We start from the raw sequence: 19,990 nt of genomic DNA, 5'->3' as shown, positions 1-19,990 counted from the left end.
TACGAAAATGAACTCTTAAATTGGAAAAGAATATGGAAAATAATGCAATCATCTATTGCAGACAGAAAAAGCAAAGAATTTCATTGGAAATGTCTGCATAATATAGTATCAACAAACTATAAATTAATGAAAATGGGACTCTCGGATGGAAAATGTAACCTCTGTAACATGCATTTATTTTATAGATGCATTCTCTCCAAAGAAATATGGAATTATATAGAACCAGTAATTAATAAAGCAATAAATGGTATTTCCCAACAACACCAAGTGTATAAGATTTCTGAAAGGGACGTTATGCTTGGATGCCATCATTTAAATTTAACTCTTGTTTAGTTATTAATCTAATAATTCTTTCTACAAAATGGCATATTTGGACATCTAGAAATAAAATAAAATTGGAAAAAAGGCTGAAAGCAAGCAATAGATATTAAATAGTATCATACAGTCTTTAAAAATGAATATTTCAATACTAAAGCACTCAACTAAGTTTTCTTATGTCTGGGATTCATTGAAGAACATTTTTGACAAATAATCATTACGAAACTATGTATATACATGTTGTATTATGGTATTTCATAAAATAGTGTGTTTGAAATATTACACTGTAGACCTATGTGTGCGAATGAGACAGTATATATAAATGTAAGATGGCATGATGCTGATATGATGTGAACACATGGTTAAGATAATTAAAGTTTGAAAAAAAATGCATGCTATACCATATAATATGACCAAGTTATGTAAAGTTGTGGAACAAAATTGTGAATGAGCCCCCTCCTGTGTGAGGGCAAGCAGTGTTAACTATTAATATGCTGATTGTGAATAAAAATATATATATAAAAAAAAAGAAATACAATCAGGAATGCAATGCAGAAAGACGAAACAGTATCAGCGGATGTATACACTAAATTAAAAGCTAAGAAGTCAGTAAACTTTATTTTCATGTGATATAGGCTAGTAGAATTCTGGTCTATTATTCTAAATAATCAATTATACACAATTCAGAAGCCTCAGCTAGACTACAAGCTTCAGTCAAAGTGGCTGGGAGAGGGAGGTATAGGATACAATACTTTAACAATGTTCGAGGTTCAAAACTTCGAGAATTTTTTGACAGGCGCATTGCAGATTTGCCAATGCAATCAAGCAAACTAAGACCTACTTTAGGTATAGGAGTAAGTGGATTGAAAACATGTGTCTGAGTGTTTTTATTTTTTGTTTTGAAAAGGGGAAATGACAGTACTTCTGAATCCAACAGATTCCGTCTCGTGGACGATGTGTTTATGGTGTCACGTAGGCTTTCGATGGAATGCCAACCAGCTTGTGAGAAATACTGCACATGATGGCGAGCTGGATCTCATACATCCAATTGGTAACCCGTGCAAACCCTAATTGATGCTTCACAAATCATTATTGATGGTGTGGGCAGCCAAGCTTTGTCTCTTTATATAAAGTAGTTAAAAGTGGCAAATGATTTTTCGCTACAACAGTAGCTATATTCAGCCCACAATCTATACGTAAACATGACAAATGCTTTGACTCTTTCAATAGCTTACTAGCATCCTGATTTTATAACATTGTTTCAGTAAGTAAATATATACATAACTTCATATTAAACATGCAACAAACCAGTCAAAATAATACCATCTTAGCAGACGACGTCGACCGGAAGTCTTTCGTTATTACATGGTAATATAAAAACCGACATACTTTTCGAAAATTGGAAGCCATGCGGTGTCAATTGTTGACATTCAATTCACACAGTAGGGAATCACGTGGTCTGCAGTTGGTGGGTAGCACGAATTCAAAATGGCGGCCGCCAGTGTGAAAGAAGAAAATGGAGGTAAGACACTGAAAATACACATTACGTAAGCAATTTATAGCGACGAGTATATACTTCATTCGACACCTCATATGTGCTGCAATTGTCCGTAGTTTTCTGTAATATTCTGACAAAAAAATTCAGTCGAAGCGATTCTCCTCGAACGGGGGATGGTGATTTACACGAACAGATCATATTTCGTTCGTTTTTGAAGTCTAGACACAATATTTGGCTATAAAACTGATTGTTGCAGAAAGCGATGGTCTGGTGTCGATTGTACACCGAAACTTATTGCTGAAATATATCGTTTTCGGTGTTAATTCTATAGTTTTGTTTAAGTGATGAGTAAACACGAACTGATGAAGAAAAAATAGGAATCGGATATTAAGATAAAAAAAAAAAAATAAGCATGTTTGAATATTTTGTCGATATTTTATGATTGTAGGTGCAACATGAGAGCAAAAAGCCATTTGTTCGTCCCGTCGAGGAGGCGAAGGAGACGGATTTCGAAGTTGACACATGATCTTGTCAGCCATTTATCGAAAGACGTGTTCAGTGTTGGACCAGAAGTACCTCAGATAACCAGTACTCCATCACGACACAAGCGTTAAAGGTCTGGTCTAACACCACTGTCGTTGACAAAGGGACGCAAAAGAGTGAACACAAAAGTTGGTAAATCGCCATTTCTATTTAGACAAGCTTCTCCGTCTAAATCCATCTCGCCAAGATTAGGAAAATGCATCACTCCAAAGAGACCTAAGTCGTCGATTTCAAGAGGATTGTTTTCTTCACATACAAGCAAACTGAATGAATCATTTTCAGAAATAGACGCAGAAAGTGAAAAATTTGACCTTGTTTTGATAGAGTCTAGACAGGGTACACAGCATTGCCTGAATGATGAACAAGAAAATAACGTATCTAGGACATATCACACTGCTCTTTCTCCTGGTCAAACTGACACCGATAAAATATCGGCAGAATTGGTAAGCATTCTACCACCTGACGTGGTGTCAGAGCTTTTCAAGGTGGACGGATTACCCGAAATAATGCTCAAATTCGTCCAGCAAGTGAAACAGAAGACATTTCCTTTGGACAATATGGCATATCTGTTATGGTGTGAGGTAGTTAAGTGGTTCGATAGCAAATCCTCAACTAAGATGAGGTATTCAAGGAATTTGATTCAAATCAAAGCAGTTTATCTCCGAATGTAGCCACACAACATATTGGAATTACATGATACATAAACGTACATTACGATTCATTTGAACAAGATGGCGGAGAGCACAACCAATAGAATTATAATTACCATCACATCTTCAAATACAACATATCCTTAATTAAATTAAACCTATCTTCAATTCAATTGGACCTATATTTAAATGAATTGCATCTTTTTAACGAAACGAGTGGTTTTAACGGTGTGGTGTTTATAAATATCCACGTGTTTTAACGGTGTGGTGTTTATAAATATCCACGTGTTTTTAACGGTGTGATGTTTATAAATATCGGAGTGGTTTTAACGGTGTGGTGTTTATAAATATCCACGCGTTTTAAATGTGTGGTGTTTATAAATGTCCACGTGTTTTAACGGTGTGGTGTTTATAAATATCCACGTGTTTTAAATGTGTGGTGTTTATAAATGTCCACGTGTTTTAACGGTGTGGTGTTTATAAATATCGGAGTGGTTTTAACGGTGTGGTGTTAATAAATATCCACGTGTTTTTAACGGTGTGATGTTTATAAATATCGGAGTGGTTTTAACGGTGTGGTGTTTATAAATATCCACGCGTTTTAAATGTGTGGTGTTTATAAATGTCCACATGTTTTTAACGGTGTGGTGTTTATAAATATCCACGTGTTTTTAACGGTGTGATGTTTATAAATATCGGAGTGGTTTTAACGGTGTGGTGTTTATAAATATCCACGCGTTTTAAATGTGTGGTGTTTATAAATGTCCACATGTTTTTAACGGTGTGGTGTTTATAAATATCCACGTGTTTTTAACGGTGTGATGTTTATAAATATCGGAGTGGTTTTAACGGTGTGGTGTTTATAAATATCCACGCGTTTTAAATGTGTGGTGTTTATAAATGTCCACATGTTTTTAACGGTGTGGTGTTTATAAATATCCACGTGTTTTTAACGGTGTGATGTTTATAAATATCGGAGTGGTTTTAACGGTGTGGTGTTTATAAATATCCACGCGTTTTAAATGTGTGGTGTTTATAAATGTCCGCGTGTTTTAACGGTGTGGTGTTTATAAACATCCACGTGTTTTAAATGTGTGGTGTTTATAAATGTCCACGTGTTTTAACGGTGTGGTGTTAATAAATATCGGAGTGGTTTTAACGGTGTGGTGTTTATAAATATCGGAGTGGTTTTAGCGGTGTGATGTTTATAAATATCCACGTGTTTTTAACGGTGTGGTGTTTATAAATATCCACGTGTTTTAACGGTGTGGTGTTTATAAATATCCACGTGTTTTTAACGGTGTGGTGTTTATAAATATCGGAGTGGCTTTAGCGGTGTGATGTTTATAAATATCCACGTGTTTTTAACGGTGTGGTGTTTATAAATATTGGAGTGGTTTTAGCGGTGTGATGTTTATAAATATCCACGTGTTTTTAACGGTGTGGTGTTTATAAATGTCCACGTGTTTTTAACGGTGTGATGTTTATAAATATCCACGTGTTTTTAACGGTGTGGTGTTGATAAATATCCACGAGATTTTAACGGTGTGATGTTTATAAATGTCCACGTGTTTCAACGGTGAGGTGTTTATAAATATCGGAGTGGTTTTAACGGTGTGGTGTTTATAAATATCCACGTGTTTTAACGGTGTGGTTTTTATAAATGTCCACGTGTTTTAACGGTGTGATGTTTATAAATATCGGAGTGGTTTTAACGGTGTGGTGTTTATAAATATCGGAGTGGTTTTAACGGTGTGGTGTTTATAAATATCAGAGTGGTTTTAACGGTGTGATGTTTATAAATATCCACGTGTTTTTAACGGTGTGGTGTTTATAAATATCGGAGTGGTTTTAGCGGTGTGATGTTTATAAATATCCAGGTGTTTGTAACGGTGTGGTGTTTATAAATGTCCACGTGTTTTTAACGGTGTGGTGTTTATAAATATCGGAGTGGTTTTAATGGTGTGATGTTTATAAATATCGGAGTGGTTTTAACGGTGTGATGTTTATAAATGTCCACGTGTTTTTAAAGGTGTGGTGTTTATAAATGTCCACGTGTTTTTAACGGTGTGGTGTTTATAAATATCGGAGTGGTTTTAACGGTGTGGTGTTTATAAATATCGGAGTGGTTTTAACGGTGTGGTGTTTATAAATATCCACGTGTTGGTTTTAACGGTGTGGTGTTTATAAATATCCACGTGTTTTAAATGTGTGGTGTTTATAAATGTCCACGTGTTTTAACGGTGTGGTGTTTATAAATGTCCATGTGTTTTTAACGGTGTGGTGTTTATAAATGTCCACGTGTTTTAACGGTGTGGTGTTTACAAATATCAACGTGTTTTAACGGTGTGGTGTTTATAAATGTCCATGTGTTTTTAACGGTGTGGTGTTTATAAATGTCCACGTGTTTTAACGGTGTGGTGTTTATAAATATCCACGTGTTTTAACGGTGAGGTGTTTATAAATATCGGAGTGGTTTTAACGGTGAGGTGTTTATAAATATCGGAGTGGTTTTAACGGTGAGGTGTTTATAAATATCCACGTTTTTTAACGGTGTGATGTTTATAAATATCGGAGTGGTTTTAACGGTGTGGTGTTTATAAATATCGGAATGGTTTTAACGGTGTGGTGTTTATAAATATCAGAGTGGTTTTAACGGTGTGGTGTTTATAAATATCCACGTGTTTTAACTGTGTGGTGTTTATAAATATCCACGCGTTTTAACGGTGTGGTGTTTATAAATGTCCACGTGTTTTTAACGGTGTGGTGTTTATAAAATTTTAAATCACAACAGGTCAGCATGATACATTTGTTTGTGTTGAATATTGTTGATGTCATCGCTATTATCCAATAAGATCCAATCAAACTTATAGAATAAAATTGAATTGATTTCAGTAGGAATACTATTTATTCATCCGTTAACAGTTGCCTGAGAAACAGCTCGCCATATCACCATCTCAGACATTATATGACATCTTTAAATGTTAAAAGCAAAATAACCGCATCCCTGCTAACAATTCTACACGGGTGCCGATATGGTGATACGATGGAAATACGTATGACCTTGAGGTCCGTATGTCCTTGAGGTCCGTATGACCTTGAGGTCCGTATGTCCTTGAGGTCCGTATGACCTTGAGGTCCGTATGACCTTGAGGTCCGTATGACCTTGAGGTCCGTATGTCCTTGAGGTCCGTATGACCTTGAGGTCAACTGTGACAGTCCGCGGGGCGTTTACAGAGGTGTAAAAGCCGTAGGAACCTCTGATATAGATACATACATATGTACATATACTCAACACGTTTCGTAACCAGGCGTCAAAAACGTTATCCCATCATACTATATCAACGCCGTAACTCTTCGATACCGGAAGTGGTGTGTGAGTTTAGATGTACTACAAACGATACACATGACTTGTTTCCAATATCCTTTGGTTACCGGCTGGGGCATTCGTGTTGCTCCGATACATCGACTTCCGTTAATATGTACAGAAAGGAGAAAAAAGGAAAGACGAACGCAAATAACAATTGCCCAGTTTACAGGAAATAAAACAATGTTAGAGAATTTAATAATGGTGTACTTGAAAGATTGAGAACCGCTCTGTCGTCTGGGAAAGCTTCATCCATGTACGTCAGTATGTACCCTTGTCGAATGCCGAGTGGTTAAGGTGTCCCGACACTTTATCACTAGCCCTCCATCTCTGGGTTGCGAGTTCGAAACCTACGTGGGGCAGTTGCCAGGCACTGACTGTAGGCCGGTTGTTTTTCTCCTGGTACTCCGACTTTTCTCCACCTCCAAAACCTGGCACGTCCTTAAATGACCCTGGCTGTTAATAGGACGTTAAACAAAAACAAACCAAACCAAATTTCGAATTTCAGGTTGATCTGACCTATCCCCGATAGAACATTTATGGGACGAGTTTGACAGGATAAGTCGTTGGCCGAACCCTCCATCAACGTCGCTTAGTTAACGTTGGCGCTGGATGAGAAATGGAACCGTATACCAATGAAGATGTTCATTTTTTATGGCACGGGAAGGATATCATAATTAAATATTTTTGCCTCGGCAAAAATTAAATATTGCCTAGGCAAAATTATTCAATTATGATATCCTTTCTGTGCTATACATTTTGAGAATAGTACACTTTGATCAACCTGAAATTTGATAAGGGTATACTATACATATATATCTTTCAATTACATCATTACATTATTACATCATTATATTATTACATTTTGTAGTAAATCGGACAATTTCAAATGGCTTTTTTTCCCCTTTCAGTACATATTGTATGTGTGTCACGATGTCTTCCTTGCGGTATGTGTATTGATGATAAGACGTAAAATAGAATATTCTGTCGAAGTGTTGTATACTGGCATATACACTTCGTGATAAGATGTAGTTATACATGAAATGGTATTGTGTTTTGTTTTAATGCTGACACTTCCCATTGTTATAGGCGCGTTGTAAGTGAAGCATCTGCGTGTTGTTTCGGTTGATGAGGGCAGGATAAAGTGTATCGCATTTATATGTGTAATAGTTTACAAAAACATGCAATTTTATGAATATTACCAAAAATATATACATGTATTGTTTCTATTGCGACATTTAAAAAAGATTTGGTTTATTGTCATTTTTACCCCGATAGAAATCCCAAACAAGCAGTCCTTATAAGAAAGCAGTATGTGAAGTTTCAGTCTGGTTGGTTCATTCGGTCCAATTAAACTAAATGGGTTGTTATCCTGAAAGCAAATTTGTATTTATAGTTCACAATGACGTTGGCTTTTGACCATTTGACACAAATAGAAATCCCAAGCAAGCAATTTCAGCACTGATCGATCCACCTGAATTATTGTCCAGAAACCACGACTCTAGTTATATTACAATGACCTTGACCTGTGACCTTTGGACCCGAAAACAAAATCTCAAGCAAGTACTCTTAACAAGGACGTATAGTGCGAAGTTTGAGTTTGGTTGGTCCCCATGGGATTAAATAATCCACTTGAACTTGAGTTATTGTCTGGACATGGTGTTGTGTACAGACGGAATGATGGACGGAATGACGGACGAATGACGGACGGACGGACGACGGCATCACAGTATCACTTCCGATCTCCTATAAGAGGTGGGATCAATCAAAATAATTCTGATGCAGATTTTTGATAATGTCAATGAAAACAAACACAAGAGAATTATGTTGGATACAACATGTTTATGCTTTAAAACAAATTTTGATTTTCACAGTCATTCTATTCTGAAAATGTTTACGTTTTTCTGTCTTTTTGCATTTTAATTGTCATCATAGTAGGATACATGTTTGAAAATTCAGTATTTTTAATCGTGTAATTAGAACCTTTAACTAAAATGCCATTGCACTCGACTGTATATTGGAGTGTACTTTGTCTTGTTTTAAGTCTCACATAAAGGTAGTATGTTATAAATAATTCCATGTTTTTGTACTAAATGTCATACTTTTGGTTTCATTGTTATCAATTCTGTAATTGGACCTTTGCGCTTGTTGAATTGAATCAAATAAATAATAAATAAACTATAACAGCACCCAGGATGGTCGATTCACCTTCCTTGGGGCTCTAGTCATGACTTATATCAGCCAGGTGTGAAGAAAATCTCACCTGGAATACGTATGCCCTATTACGTAGAGTAACGGGTGATTTATCATAGCTCAGAGATCACTACCATGTTATTTCCGAAATCACAGAAAGGCCTAGGAGTTCACACTCCATACATATACGTGTCTACATGGGAGATATAGCGAGGGCGAATCATTTTGACTTTAATGTTATAGAATAACATTTTAACTGAAGGCACAAGATAATGCAGCGATATACCCACACCTTGACGGATTCTCTGTAACTTCTATATACAAAATTTACATGTTTACCTTTTACTGTACCAGGTATAATTCCTCATTATTTATAGCAGAGTATACATGTATTTAAAAAAAAAAAAAATAACTAAATAAATAAAAAATCAAATTTAAAACTCAATAAATGACCTGATAGTTTTACTTATTTATTTACTGTTATCTTTAATTTTACAAACAACAATATTGAAAAGTGTGTTTTCGAGCTTTCGGTCCGTTTTCTTTTTTAAGATTTTCAGTCAGTCTTTTCGATACTCTTAAACACACTTTTCAATCAATGTTTGTTTGAAAAAAAAACCACTTTCCTTATAATATTTTTTATCAAACAGATACCAGTATTGATTTATCTCATAGGCGGTAGCCTTTGCAAATGCTTACTCTAAATTTTAAGAAACAAAATTAGGGTACAAAACCTCATTTCGAAATAAATACATTTTGTACACGAACAGTAGAGATATATATGTGGAATTAAAACCAATTCCAAAAGTTAATATTATGTTTTTAGGTCCTATGGTAAATCCAAAATATACAGATAAAAATCCCAGAGGAATCTTGGCGCCCACCATTGAATGATCCATAACAGTCAAATGAAAGACTGATATTTTTCTTTTTCCCCCCTTTTTTCCCCCTTTTCCCCCCCTTTTTTCACTCTTCTTTAAAACTAATTACTTTATATTACACGATATAGCAGGGGCAACTTGCTATTGTCAAAATCCAAGATGGTCGCCTGTCAGCCATGTTATTTTCTGATCGGTCCCAAAATGTAATATGCACAACTAGGGACCAAGGGGAACTTACATATCATATGTGAGAAAGATCCCTTTAGGACTTTCAAAGAAATAGCGATAACAATCTTCAAATGTTAAAATCCAAGATGGTTGCCTGTCGGCCATGCTGTGTTCCGATCGGTGTCAAAATGCGGTATGAAAACTAGTTACCAAAGGAAACGTACAATTGTACATATGAAATTTGAAAAAAGAGCTCTTTTGTACTTTCTGAGAAATAGCGATAACAAACTTCAATTGTCAAAATCCAAGATAGCGCGCTGTCGGCCATGTTGTTTTTCGATCGGTCCCAAAATGCAATATGCATAACAAGGGACCTAGGGAAACTTACATACGAAATTTGAGAAAGATCCCTCACGTTCTTTCTGAGATATAGCAATAACAAACTTCAATTATCAAAATCCAAAATGGACGCCTGTCGGCCATGTTGTTTTTTGATCAGTTTCAAAATGCAATATGCACAAATAAAATATAATAACTTCTTATGTGTTTTGTGGTATAGATTGTAGATGTAGTTGTAGAGTTGAATAATGATGAAGTCGTAGAGTTGAGGTTCCTCTGTTTAATGATGCAGGTATGTATAGGTAGTGTCCATTCGCAGACGGGTAGGAATGACAATAGTATGAATGGAAGGCTTCTCTTTTATAATGATCATGATGTGCATCGGCCGGACAGATAGATTTCCCCTAACTTAATATGGTTATGGGGTTCGTGACCTGAAGTCTACATGTAAACACCACATTAATTATAACTACACAAAGATAATTAGATACAACCAGTATTACATGAACATTGTATAGCTAACATCCAAGTTGTTTAGAGAACCGAGGTCTATCTAATTATTGGCAAATTAGCTAACATGTGCACATGTAGATATGATTATTTACAGGTTCTATATATAATTATATAAACTTCTACTGAACATATTACAGTACATTTAGGGACCAAGGAAAACTTACATATGATATATGAGAAAGATCCCTTCAGTACTTTCTCAGAAAAAGCGATAACAATCTTCAATTGTGAAAATCCAAGATGGCTGCCTGTCGGCCATGTTGTTTTCCGATCGAGAGAACACAGAAAACAGAGGAAGCAACTAGCAACTAGATGGATGAAGAGTATATTCCTTGCATTCTGATTTATACTGTATGTGTAGTTTCCGAACGTGGTAAATAGTAGGTTTGCGATCATTGCAAAAATGCCCAACAATTTTCAAGCACAGATATATTTTTATTATGCATATCACTTAATAACAAGTATTTGTGTATTTCAATGTTCTACTTCATTCTTCCGTTTTACGATTTCCATTGTAACATTAACCCAACATTTTTGTCCGGACTCGACGATTCGTCATCGCTCCAAATCGTGACGTCAGCGTGCAGGCTTTTTTTCTTCTGCCCAGAGATCGATGAGGATATCAACGATATAGAAGAACACAATGGCGGATGTTCTAAGGAATAAACTCGGCTCTTCCGTTTCAGTTTCCTGGCCACGTGACATTCCCACGTGACACATGAGAAGTAAGGACAGGGCGATGACACAATGTAGTACCTTCATTTCGGTTTATCGTCCTGTAAGATATGTATGTAATTATTATATCTACATCCGTTACTGATCACTCTCGTGCCCGTAAAGATATGTTTGTGAATGTCACAATGTAAATAAAACGTATGTTGGTCTGATATTATTGAAATATTTAAAGTGTGTCCGCTTTGGTTACAGAATATGGCAATGCGTTCTTTTTTCTTGAAACCTTTAAAATTGATAGACCATAAATTGATACTGACGAAGAAAAATTGTAATCATCAGGCATAGCTTTCTACTATTAAGGTTACTGAGGGCGTGCATTTGTGAATTCGATTTTTTCCTAACTGCCTTTTGAAAGAAATCGTGCTCGCTATTAAATGCTCACAACATGATACCCCGCCAAGGTCATGCATAGCTATCGCTACCAATTACACGTGCGTCAATAGAACAATTAATCACATGTTGTTTATTGTTCAATGCCAATATGACAATACAACAAACACATTCCATTCTAATTTTGCTGATAACATTTAGGTAGTTATGAATTGTAATATTGTACTCCTCATTTCGAACTGTACTACAGAAGCACAAGACATTTTAACTTTTCGATATAACCTGAGAGCTGGAAGCAGTAAAGCCAAAAACGAATTAAACTGCATTATGCATTAGTTTCATCCTTCTAGGATTCGTCAGTGATGCTAAGGGCCTAGGCGACTGAGAATTCAAACATAGGTAGAAAAAATGTATTTATAAATATAAAAGCAAGCTTACCGATAGCCTTCCTGCATATACTGGACAGGTGTGAAGTCGGAAGTTCGAATGCTTCACAAATAGCCTGTAACAGCTGAGTGACCCAACACCTGACTGACCACCACATACCCCGCGGGTCAACTAGGCCGGCATATAAGGCCATGTATATAAATATAACTTGACCTGTGACGAAACAGCCTTCAGATATAACTCTGTCTACCGATATACATGCCTTTTCCTGTAAAAGATGGTTTCTCTTCTATATTCATGTAACGGTAATTATAGGCTGCGTGTCCTTTGAGAACGCTAGATGATATTGGTTCGTGTAACACTTAACAATTCAAAATTCTAAAATGTTTTAGAATTTTAGATTTTTAGGTTTTTGACCAAAAACGTAAAATATCAAATATCCAAAATCGTTTCGCGATTTTGAGTTTTTGGGTTTTTGGATTTTTGGATTTTTGGATTTTTAGACCTTTGCCGTTCAAAGTTTCAAAATATCAAAATTCGTTTTAGAATTTTGATTAAAAACTTAAATATCAAAAACTCAAAACAATTTTGAGAGTTGAAAATTTAGAATTTTTGTTGAAAACCTAAAAAATTAAAAACTCATTTTTGTTTTGAAATTTGATATTTTAGGTTCTTGGTCAAAAATCTGAAAATCTAAAATTTTAAAACATTTTAGAATTTTGAATTGATAAGTGTTACACGGACCGATATTATTCCCAGTAACGTTGCAGAAACGTTTTAATCAACATAACAGGAATCGTGACCGGTACTTTAAAGTATCTGTAAAAAGGATTACCGCGTAATTGAATGTCTTGCCTGTCCCGCTTTGTCAGCATAACAAGTTTAAAGAAAGTAACACCAAAGTTTGGCTTTCACAACTCGAACGAGACAAAATCTAAACTAGAGTTCTTACCCGTACACCGGAAATTGGTATTCGGGATGTGTATCAGGAAAAACACTTGTATGTAGGTTTTGCAAAGAGTTTGCAGTAGCGATGTATTTACACCGTATATTGCTATTGTCCTTTTCAAGCCTATCATATTATGTGATCCATATGTTATTCTTAGTCCCTAGGTATTAATAATTTTCTTGAGAACTTGAGAAACACGAGTGTTAACATTAACACTTGCTGTCTTATACCGCAATCACAGCGATAATCATGGCAAGTTGTCGGTATTTATACGCTATCGTTTAAAATAATATCCCATACAGGGGGAATAAGGACAGCATAGGCCTATGTGATAGGTTTGAAATGGACAGTAGTTACATACGGTTCTCCATTTGCTAATTATCAGTTTTCCGACGTATGGGTTCTCCACCTGAACTACATATGTATCGTATTGGATCGACACCGGATATTGGTACTGAATGAAGAGAGAGTCAGAGATGAAACATAAAACAGTGTATTTAATAAGTACTACATATGCATTTACTGCATGCATAACGAAATCTGAAGATAGAATATGATCTGGCCTTAGATCAAATAAGTTTGACATCTTTCCGGATTTCGGGTAACTCGACTTATATCACAAGATATCGTACTGGAAAAGAGATACGTTCAATAACATAATCAGGGGTACCCAGTCCTGTAGCATGTCCTGTAGCATGTCTTGTAGCATGTCCTGTAGCATGTCCTGTAGCATGTCTTGTAGCATGTCCTGTAGCATGTCCTGTAGCATGTCCTGTTTTAAGCATCACTAGATACATCAGTTTTATAAGTTTGGCTGATTAGTACTCTTGAATTATCCCGTCAAACATTCTTCTTAACCTGTATTCCAAGCTTGATTGACGCCATGCTGGACTATATTTTCAATATTGTGCGTCTCTTGACACACCAGAAATATGAGTTTTAAAACCCGCTAACATAATTTTAATCAAAACATTTTTGCTTGCATAAACACTTTTAAGACGTTTGATTATACAAGTTTTATTTTTCTGACGTACGTTATTCTAGACACAACTTCCTGGAGCCATACAACACGTATCTGGCCACGGCACCAATAGTTGTGTTCAGGGTTCTGATGTCAGCACAGTTGTGTATTTTTGTATAAAATCGTATATAGAGATGCATGGCGAAGTTTTTGCCCCATTCATAGTTTCCCTCAAAAATCTGGTTCCGGTGTTCGCCATCTGGCGAGCAGAATGTCATGTACTCCACGTGAATCCATTCCGGGTGCTGCCTCGCTAACTTAGTGGGGACAAAGAGAGAGAACTCCCAATACTGTACTGGGTCAAACGTGTAGTCATGGTAACGGGACAGCCATTGTCGAGTAAACATGGCGTCTGGCTCGGCTAGAATCAGTCCGTTTGAGAGGTTGGACCAGTACTCGAGACTCATGGTAACAGAATGGTTCCTTAGGGAGTTGAGGTTACGGAACAGGACGCTGTCAATATCAAAATACATCCCGCCAAATTCTGAAATGAGAAGCGTTAATATAATATTCATTATGTTGTAAAATGTATGATAGCGTTGCCAATGGTTTTCTGTATGGACCGGTCTTACCACAATGCTCAGAATTTGTACAAAGCCCCACTATTTCTGGGCCTAAAGAAACCCTTAACTGAGAGTATGATGATTTTCTCTGAAAGCCACCTTAACTGAGAGTATGACGTTTTTCTCTGAAAGCCATTTTGACCTCAACTTCCCCCTCAATACAATACAAAGATCAATGTCTCGATACTGTAGGCGCAACAATAGCAGCTTTATAGCTGAATTCACAGAGTATCATAAAACAAAACATTTTAATTTGTATGTGCTTGTTGAATAGAAGAAATATTACATCTTAGATTAACTGCAAAACAAACCAAAATATTCCAGGTTCACATCTCAAAGTAAATAAGGAAATAGTATACACAATCAGGAAAACACCTCTACTATAAAACTAAGAAGTGTAACACAATACTTTTTAACAAGAGGCTTAGGAGGCCTGTATCGCTAACCTGGATATCGGTGCGAGTATGGCAAAACACTCGACATTTCTACAGAAGATTGCAAAGAATTTGCTATATTTCTGCTTTTGGGACCCATCCCTTAGGTCATGGGAGTCAGACCAGCCATTTAAACAAAATAGGTTCCCCTTCATCGTAGGATGCTTCAGGATCTTTCTGGCCAAATTTGGTTTAAATCCACTCAGTTTTTGATAAATAGCGATTCAATGACATCACCTCTATTTCCCCTATTGGGCGCCGCCCCTCAGGCCCCAGGGAGGTAAAGGCCACCACTTATGCAAATCTGCACCCTTCCCCCAGCATATATGCAAATTTGGTTCAAATCCATCCAGCACTTTTCGACTAAAAGCAATTTGAAGCAAATATTGACAGACGGACTACGAACGACGGAGGACGGGCCATGGCATAACCTCGTCGGCACTTCCGGCCACGTGATCAGATTACCAGACAACGTTGTGTGGGCAGATACACTCAATGGTTCAAGACAACTCTGAAACAGTGCAACAAACTGCTTTTCACACTCTACCAATGCGCCTGTATCCAAAATGACGCCTAGAGGTACATGTAAATTCATATCCTGTACATCTTGATCATCGTAACTTATCTGGCAAATTTAAACACGTGCTTGTAGACATAATGATATATAATGTAGTTCATGTGTCAAGCCACCATCCCCAGAAACATTGTTACATGCCCCTGAGTACATGCCCCTGATTAAATGCCCCTGTGGACGCGCTTCTTGAAAATGTATTTTGAGTATTCATTTATTCGAAAACAAATATTTTGTTTTGTCAATAGGATTAAGCCATTATTTCTACACATTGTTAGTAATACAAAAACTGGGTTTATTAAGGATAGGTTATTTGGTAAAATACCAGACAGATATAAGATATTATGCAAATTTTAAAGGATTTTTTTCTCGTTCGCATGGGTTCTATCACAGTAGTTTTGAAATGTGGGTTCGAGTGACCTACTTTCATTACGCGACACACTGCCTCATTTAGATGAACCCATGTATGTAGTATGTAGGAGATGGAGTCCGCACAACTTTTTTTCTTTAATGTAGGTCAAAGGTCACAATGTAGCTTATGTAGGTCAGAGTGACCTGTACAGACACACCGCCTCATTTAGGTGAACCCATGCCTCAACCGAAGAAAGATTAGACATCTTGTGTGAAAATCCAGTGTATATTGGTTTGGCAGCAAACACTTTTTAAGGAGAGAGAGAATTTGTGAATATCTAAACTGATCGTGGTCTACAAAGAACTTTTAGGAATCTTTTTTATTTAATTTGGACGATATAGAAAGACTTAACTACTCGAGAAATTAAGAGACATTGAACAAAAAATTGGTAGAATAACAGTGGAAAAAATATTATTCCTAAATACGTTCATATCTTTCAACACTTTTCCTACTCCACCAAATCGGAGAGGACACGATCGCGAGCGGGCAACACGATTATCAATCCCATGGAAATATATACTAGTAGGAGTTGTGTCCCTTTGTTCGTGTTCACTTTGCTTTGATTGACTTAATATAGATTTTCCAATTTCGGCCACGCCATTTTTTTATGATTATGTGACTTAATTTCCCCAAGTTAAATGATCATACCCATGAAAAATAAACAGCGAATAAAACAATCAATTATCATTATACAACTACACACCAAAACAGTTCTATATAAAACTGCATTTAGTTAGCTAAATCCTTTGTATTGGATAATTCCTCCGCTGGGATGTTTGGACCCCTTCGGACTAATCTTTGTACACACCATTTTTAATTGAGGACAATAAGACCTGATAAGAAATAAGTAATACAAATATGATAGTTCTGGGCCAATCACTTTATACAATTTTGAGAAACACAAGCGGATGGCGTTAACTCAAAGCTTGATATTAGGAAAATGTGCTTCCTTTTCTCAAATATCTACCGTTTATCGTTAGTAAATGGCTTTTCCTATCACCCAAATACCATAAAATCCTCGGATCTACCCGTATATGTAAACACCAGTGACATCGTAATACCTTTTAGGACAATCAATCTGACCAGGTCCGACTTGTGTTCCATGGAGATTAGCGGTTTTCCTCCAAAGGTCCCCGGGGGATCCGTCGCCACGTGGATGATGTTTGAGACGGTACGGGCCAGGTATCTCCAATACGGACCCCCGGGGAGGTGGCCGTGGACAAGGACAACACATGGTTCTTGGAACAAATGCACACTCATAACACTCAAGAAATGGAAGAAGGACATTGTTGGGATATTAAACCAGATATAATGAGCTATATTTGGTACCCTGTAACCGTCCGAAGGACAGAAATCCCTAAGGGCGTTATACAGACACGGGTCGCCGGAGTTTATGGAAAGAACATTGGCATCGTGGGTGAGGTCGCGGAATAATTCTGCCTTGCCCGCGCCGCAACGGATCTGGAGTTTGTGGTGGGAAACATCATTTTCATCGTAAATATCAATAGATGGCGGACAGCTGGCGTAGTCTTCAGGATTAAACTGTTTCTCTGAAATAAAAACAAAGGTTTTAAGAATGTTGTGTATTGTTACCTGGGCGTAGAATGAAATATGTGCCGTTAAGTGTCAATTTCAAAGCAGCTATCCAGATATTAATTTCACAACTGGACGACACGAGGATTGAAATCGACTACAGTGTCATCGAGTAACACGTCTGGTAACACACATCAATGCTTGGCAATACGCGTTTTGAAACTTACATTCCTATACTGTTTTTAGTATTTCACGAAGCCATAGGGACTTGGCAAGCATTTCTAACCCTTGTATAGGGACCGTGCCTTTTAATTTGTGCTACCTTTTACAGGCCGACTATGTTATGTTTAATATGGGAAAGTTATTGTCCTTCTGTGCAATATGTCTGAATACATCTTCATATCGATAATGTTATGTGATAAAAATAGCTAAAAAAATAAATCAACAGTTTCTAAAAAATATTCGAAAAAAAAGTTCACGTAGGCCAAACAATATTTGTTAATAAATGTTTGTCAATAATTTCAGTGGTTCGTTAATTCTTGATCATATTGTTCCAAGAAGCGTATACAGTGTATACACATTTGTACCAAAATTAATTCAGCGAGAGTTATTGCCCTTAGCGCACCCTGAATATCTTATTTACTCATCATAAATGACTTCAGTCTCTGGGTAATTGGACCTTACATTTTCTGACTCTTCCTTCCTTTCTTTTTTTTTGGGGGGGGGGGGGGGGGGGGGGGGCATTTTTACCGAAATTTAATCTAGCCCTCACCCCCACAAAAAATGCGGTGTAAAACTAGAGAAGGTCCAAATACACCCCTAGACTTTCATAAAAATTGTAGGGTAAATTATATGTTCAAATTAATTATTCTTATGATCTATCACTTGAAACCACAAATTGACCCTAATCGCACCCTTCATTTAAGATATAATCCAAAAAAACAACCAATTTATTTTATGTGTTTTGACAGATTAGATATCTTTGATACAATATTCCTAAAAAAAACCCGTAACATGACGATATTACGCCTGCCGTCCGTATATAATATGCGTGCGTATGTGTATACATGTACCTACCCTCACGTGTAAAGAATTTATTCGGGTCCCGTAAATCTCCTCGGATGGGTTCCTCGTACAGAATAGCGTTTCCGACATAAACGTACCCAGTCACTACTAAACAGACAATCAGAATTATACAGGGCGGCCATCTCACTCTGGCGATCAACTTTCTCTTCAGAAACAATACATTTGCCATGTCTAAGTCATGTGCCGTGTTTTACGACAACAGACAGGACACCACAACTGGTTTGAATGGGGTACCCGAAGGGGTAGATTTTAAACACCGGTTGAACTGCCATCTATTGACATTTGAGGAAGCTGGGAGAATAAAAGTTAAACTAACTTTAGCGCAAACTAGTTTTGTTTCTGTTCAAAAATGTCACAAACGTTCAGTATGACGTATTTTCCAAACTAAATAATGGTTACATTAAATAGGATACATAGCTGACAACGTATTCGCTGAATGAATATAGAAATCTGATTAACATCAAGAAATAAGATAATACTAACATCACACTAATAAATTCCATGATGGTAACATTGTCAAACATGTAATAGTTTTGTTTTCAATCAGTCACAATTACTCTTTATTGACAGGTTCTGATGCAATGCTCTCTAAAAAATCAGATACAATAGATTATAGGCTTACGCCGAAGAATAGCCGCGAAAAATGACAACTACAGTTTACTAATATCGCGAAGATCATGCTGTATTATATAATAATGATGTATATGGCACGAGTCAAAAAGTTGTCTTCCTTCGTCATTTGTGTAACTATGTTATATAAATGTATAATATATATAATGTGTATGATTTTTATTTGATTTGGTATCTGTAATACACTCTTACAGGAATACACGTATGCTTGTGCTGTTTTGTTTTTGTGAGTATGTTTAGCTAGATTAAATTCCTACCTTAATGAAATTATAAATATTCAGTACGGTGCATGTATACCAGTACTACATTATATGTATTTCTCTCGGTACAACTACGACAGGAAATTCAAATCTATATATTCGGATCACCAACACATAGTGTATATGATACATTGTGCTAATAAATAGATATATAACTTAGCAACACAAATGACGAAGGAAGACAACTTTTTGACTCGTGCCCTGACCGGGCCTCGAACTCACGATCTACGGCACCCAATCGCCTAGCCAGAAATACACGCAGCTCTTAAAAGAGAACGTTTCAATGGCGCAGTGATGATCGGCCCGATACCCTGACATGATCATTGTGGAAGTCGTTTATAAGATGATATGAATACCTGGATCGCAATGTATTTACATACATGGATACGAATAGTACATATTTTTTACATTATATATATTTCTCTCGGTACAACTACGACAGGAAATTCAAATCTATATCTTCGGATCACCAACAATGACGGGTCATTTGACAATTGGTCAGTAAAATTTAATGGACGATGACCTTCCTCGTACTGTATCGGTCAATGCTTATCAGACAGTACTACATTTTCTATGTATACATGCATTTTTTGTTGTTGTTGTTGTGAT

At 36.6% G+C, this 19,990-nt stretch overlaps 1 protein-coding gene and 1 long non-coding RNA gene across 2 annotated transcripts; both read right to left on the bottom strand.

Moving 5' to 3' along the window:
• Positions 1-10,884: 10,884 nt before the first annotated feature.
• On the bottom strand, positions 10,885-12,087 carry LOC117341488. The gene is made up of 2 exons (XR_004535645.1): positions 11,974-12,087; positions 10,885-11,246 (listed from the first exon to the last, which is right to left on the bottom strand). It is a non-coding gene; the product is annotated as an uncharacterized LOC117341488 (long non-coding RNA).
• A 1,312-nt stretch (positions 12,088-13,399) lies between these two features.
• Positions 13,400-18,973, bottom strand: LOC117322242. The gene is made up of 3 exons (XM_033877043.1): positions 18,483-18,973; positions 16,934-17,422; positions 13,400-14,376 (listed from the first exon to the last, which is right to left on the bottom strand). Exons 1-3 carry the CDS (start codon positions 18,658-18,660, stop codon positions 13,907-13,909), a joined length of 1,137 nt encoding a protein of 378 aa, XP_033732934.1. The 5' UTR covers positions 18,661-18,973; the 3' UTR covers positions 13,400-13,906.
• Positions 18,974-19,990: the final 1,017 nt, after the last annotated feature.

This window comes from Pecten maximus, chromosome 2, assembly GCF_902652985.1.
Source record: "Pecten maximus chromosome 2, xPecMax1.1, whole genome shotgun sequence".
In the NCBI taxonomy this organism is placed as follows: Eukaryota; Metazoa; Mollusca; class Bivalvia; order Pectinida; family Pectinidae; genus Pecten; species Pecten maximus.
This window is presented reverse-complemented; position numbering and strand designations above follow the sequence as displayed.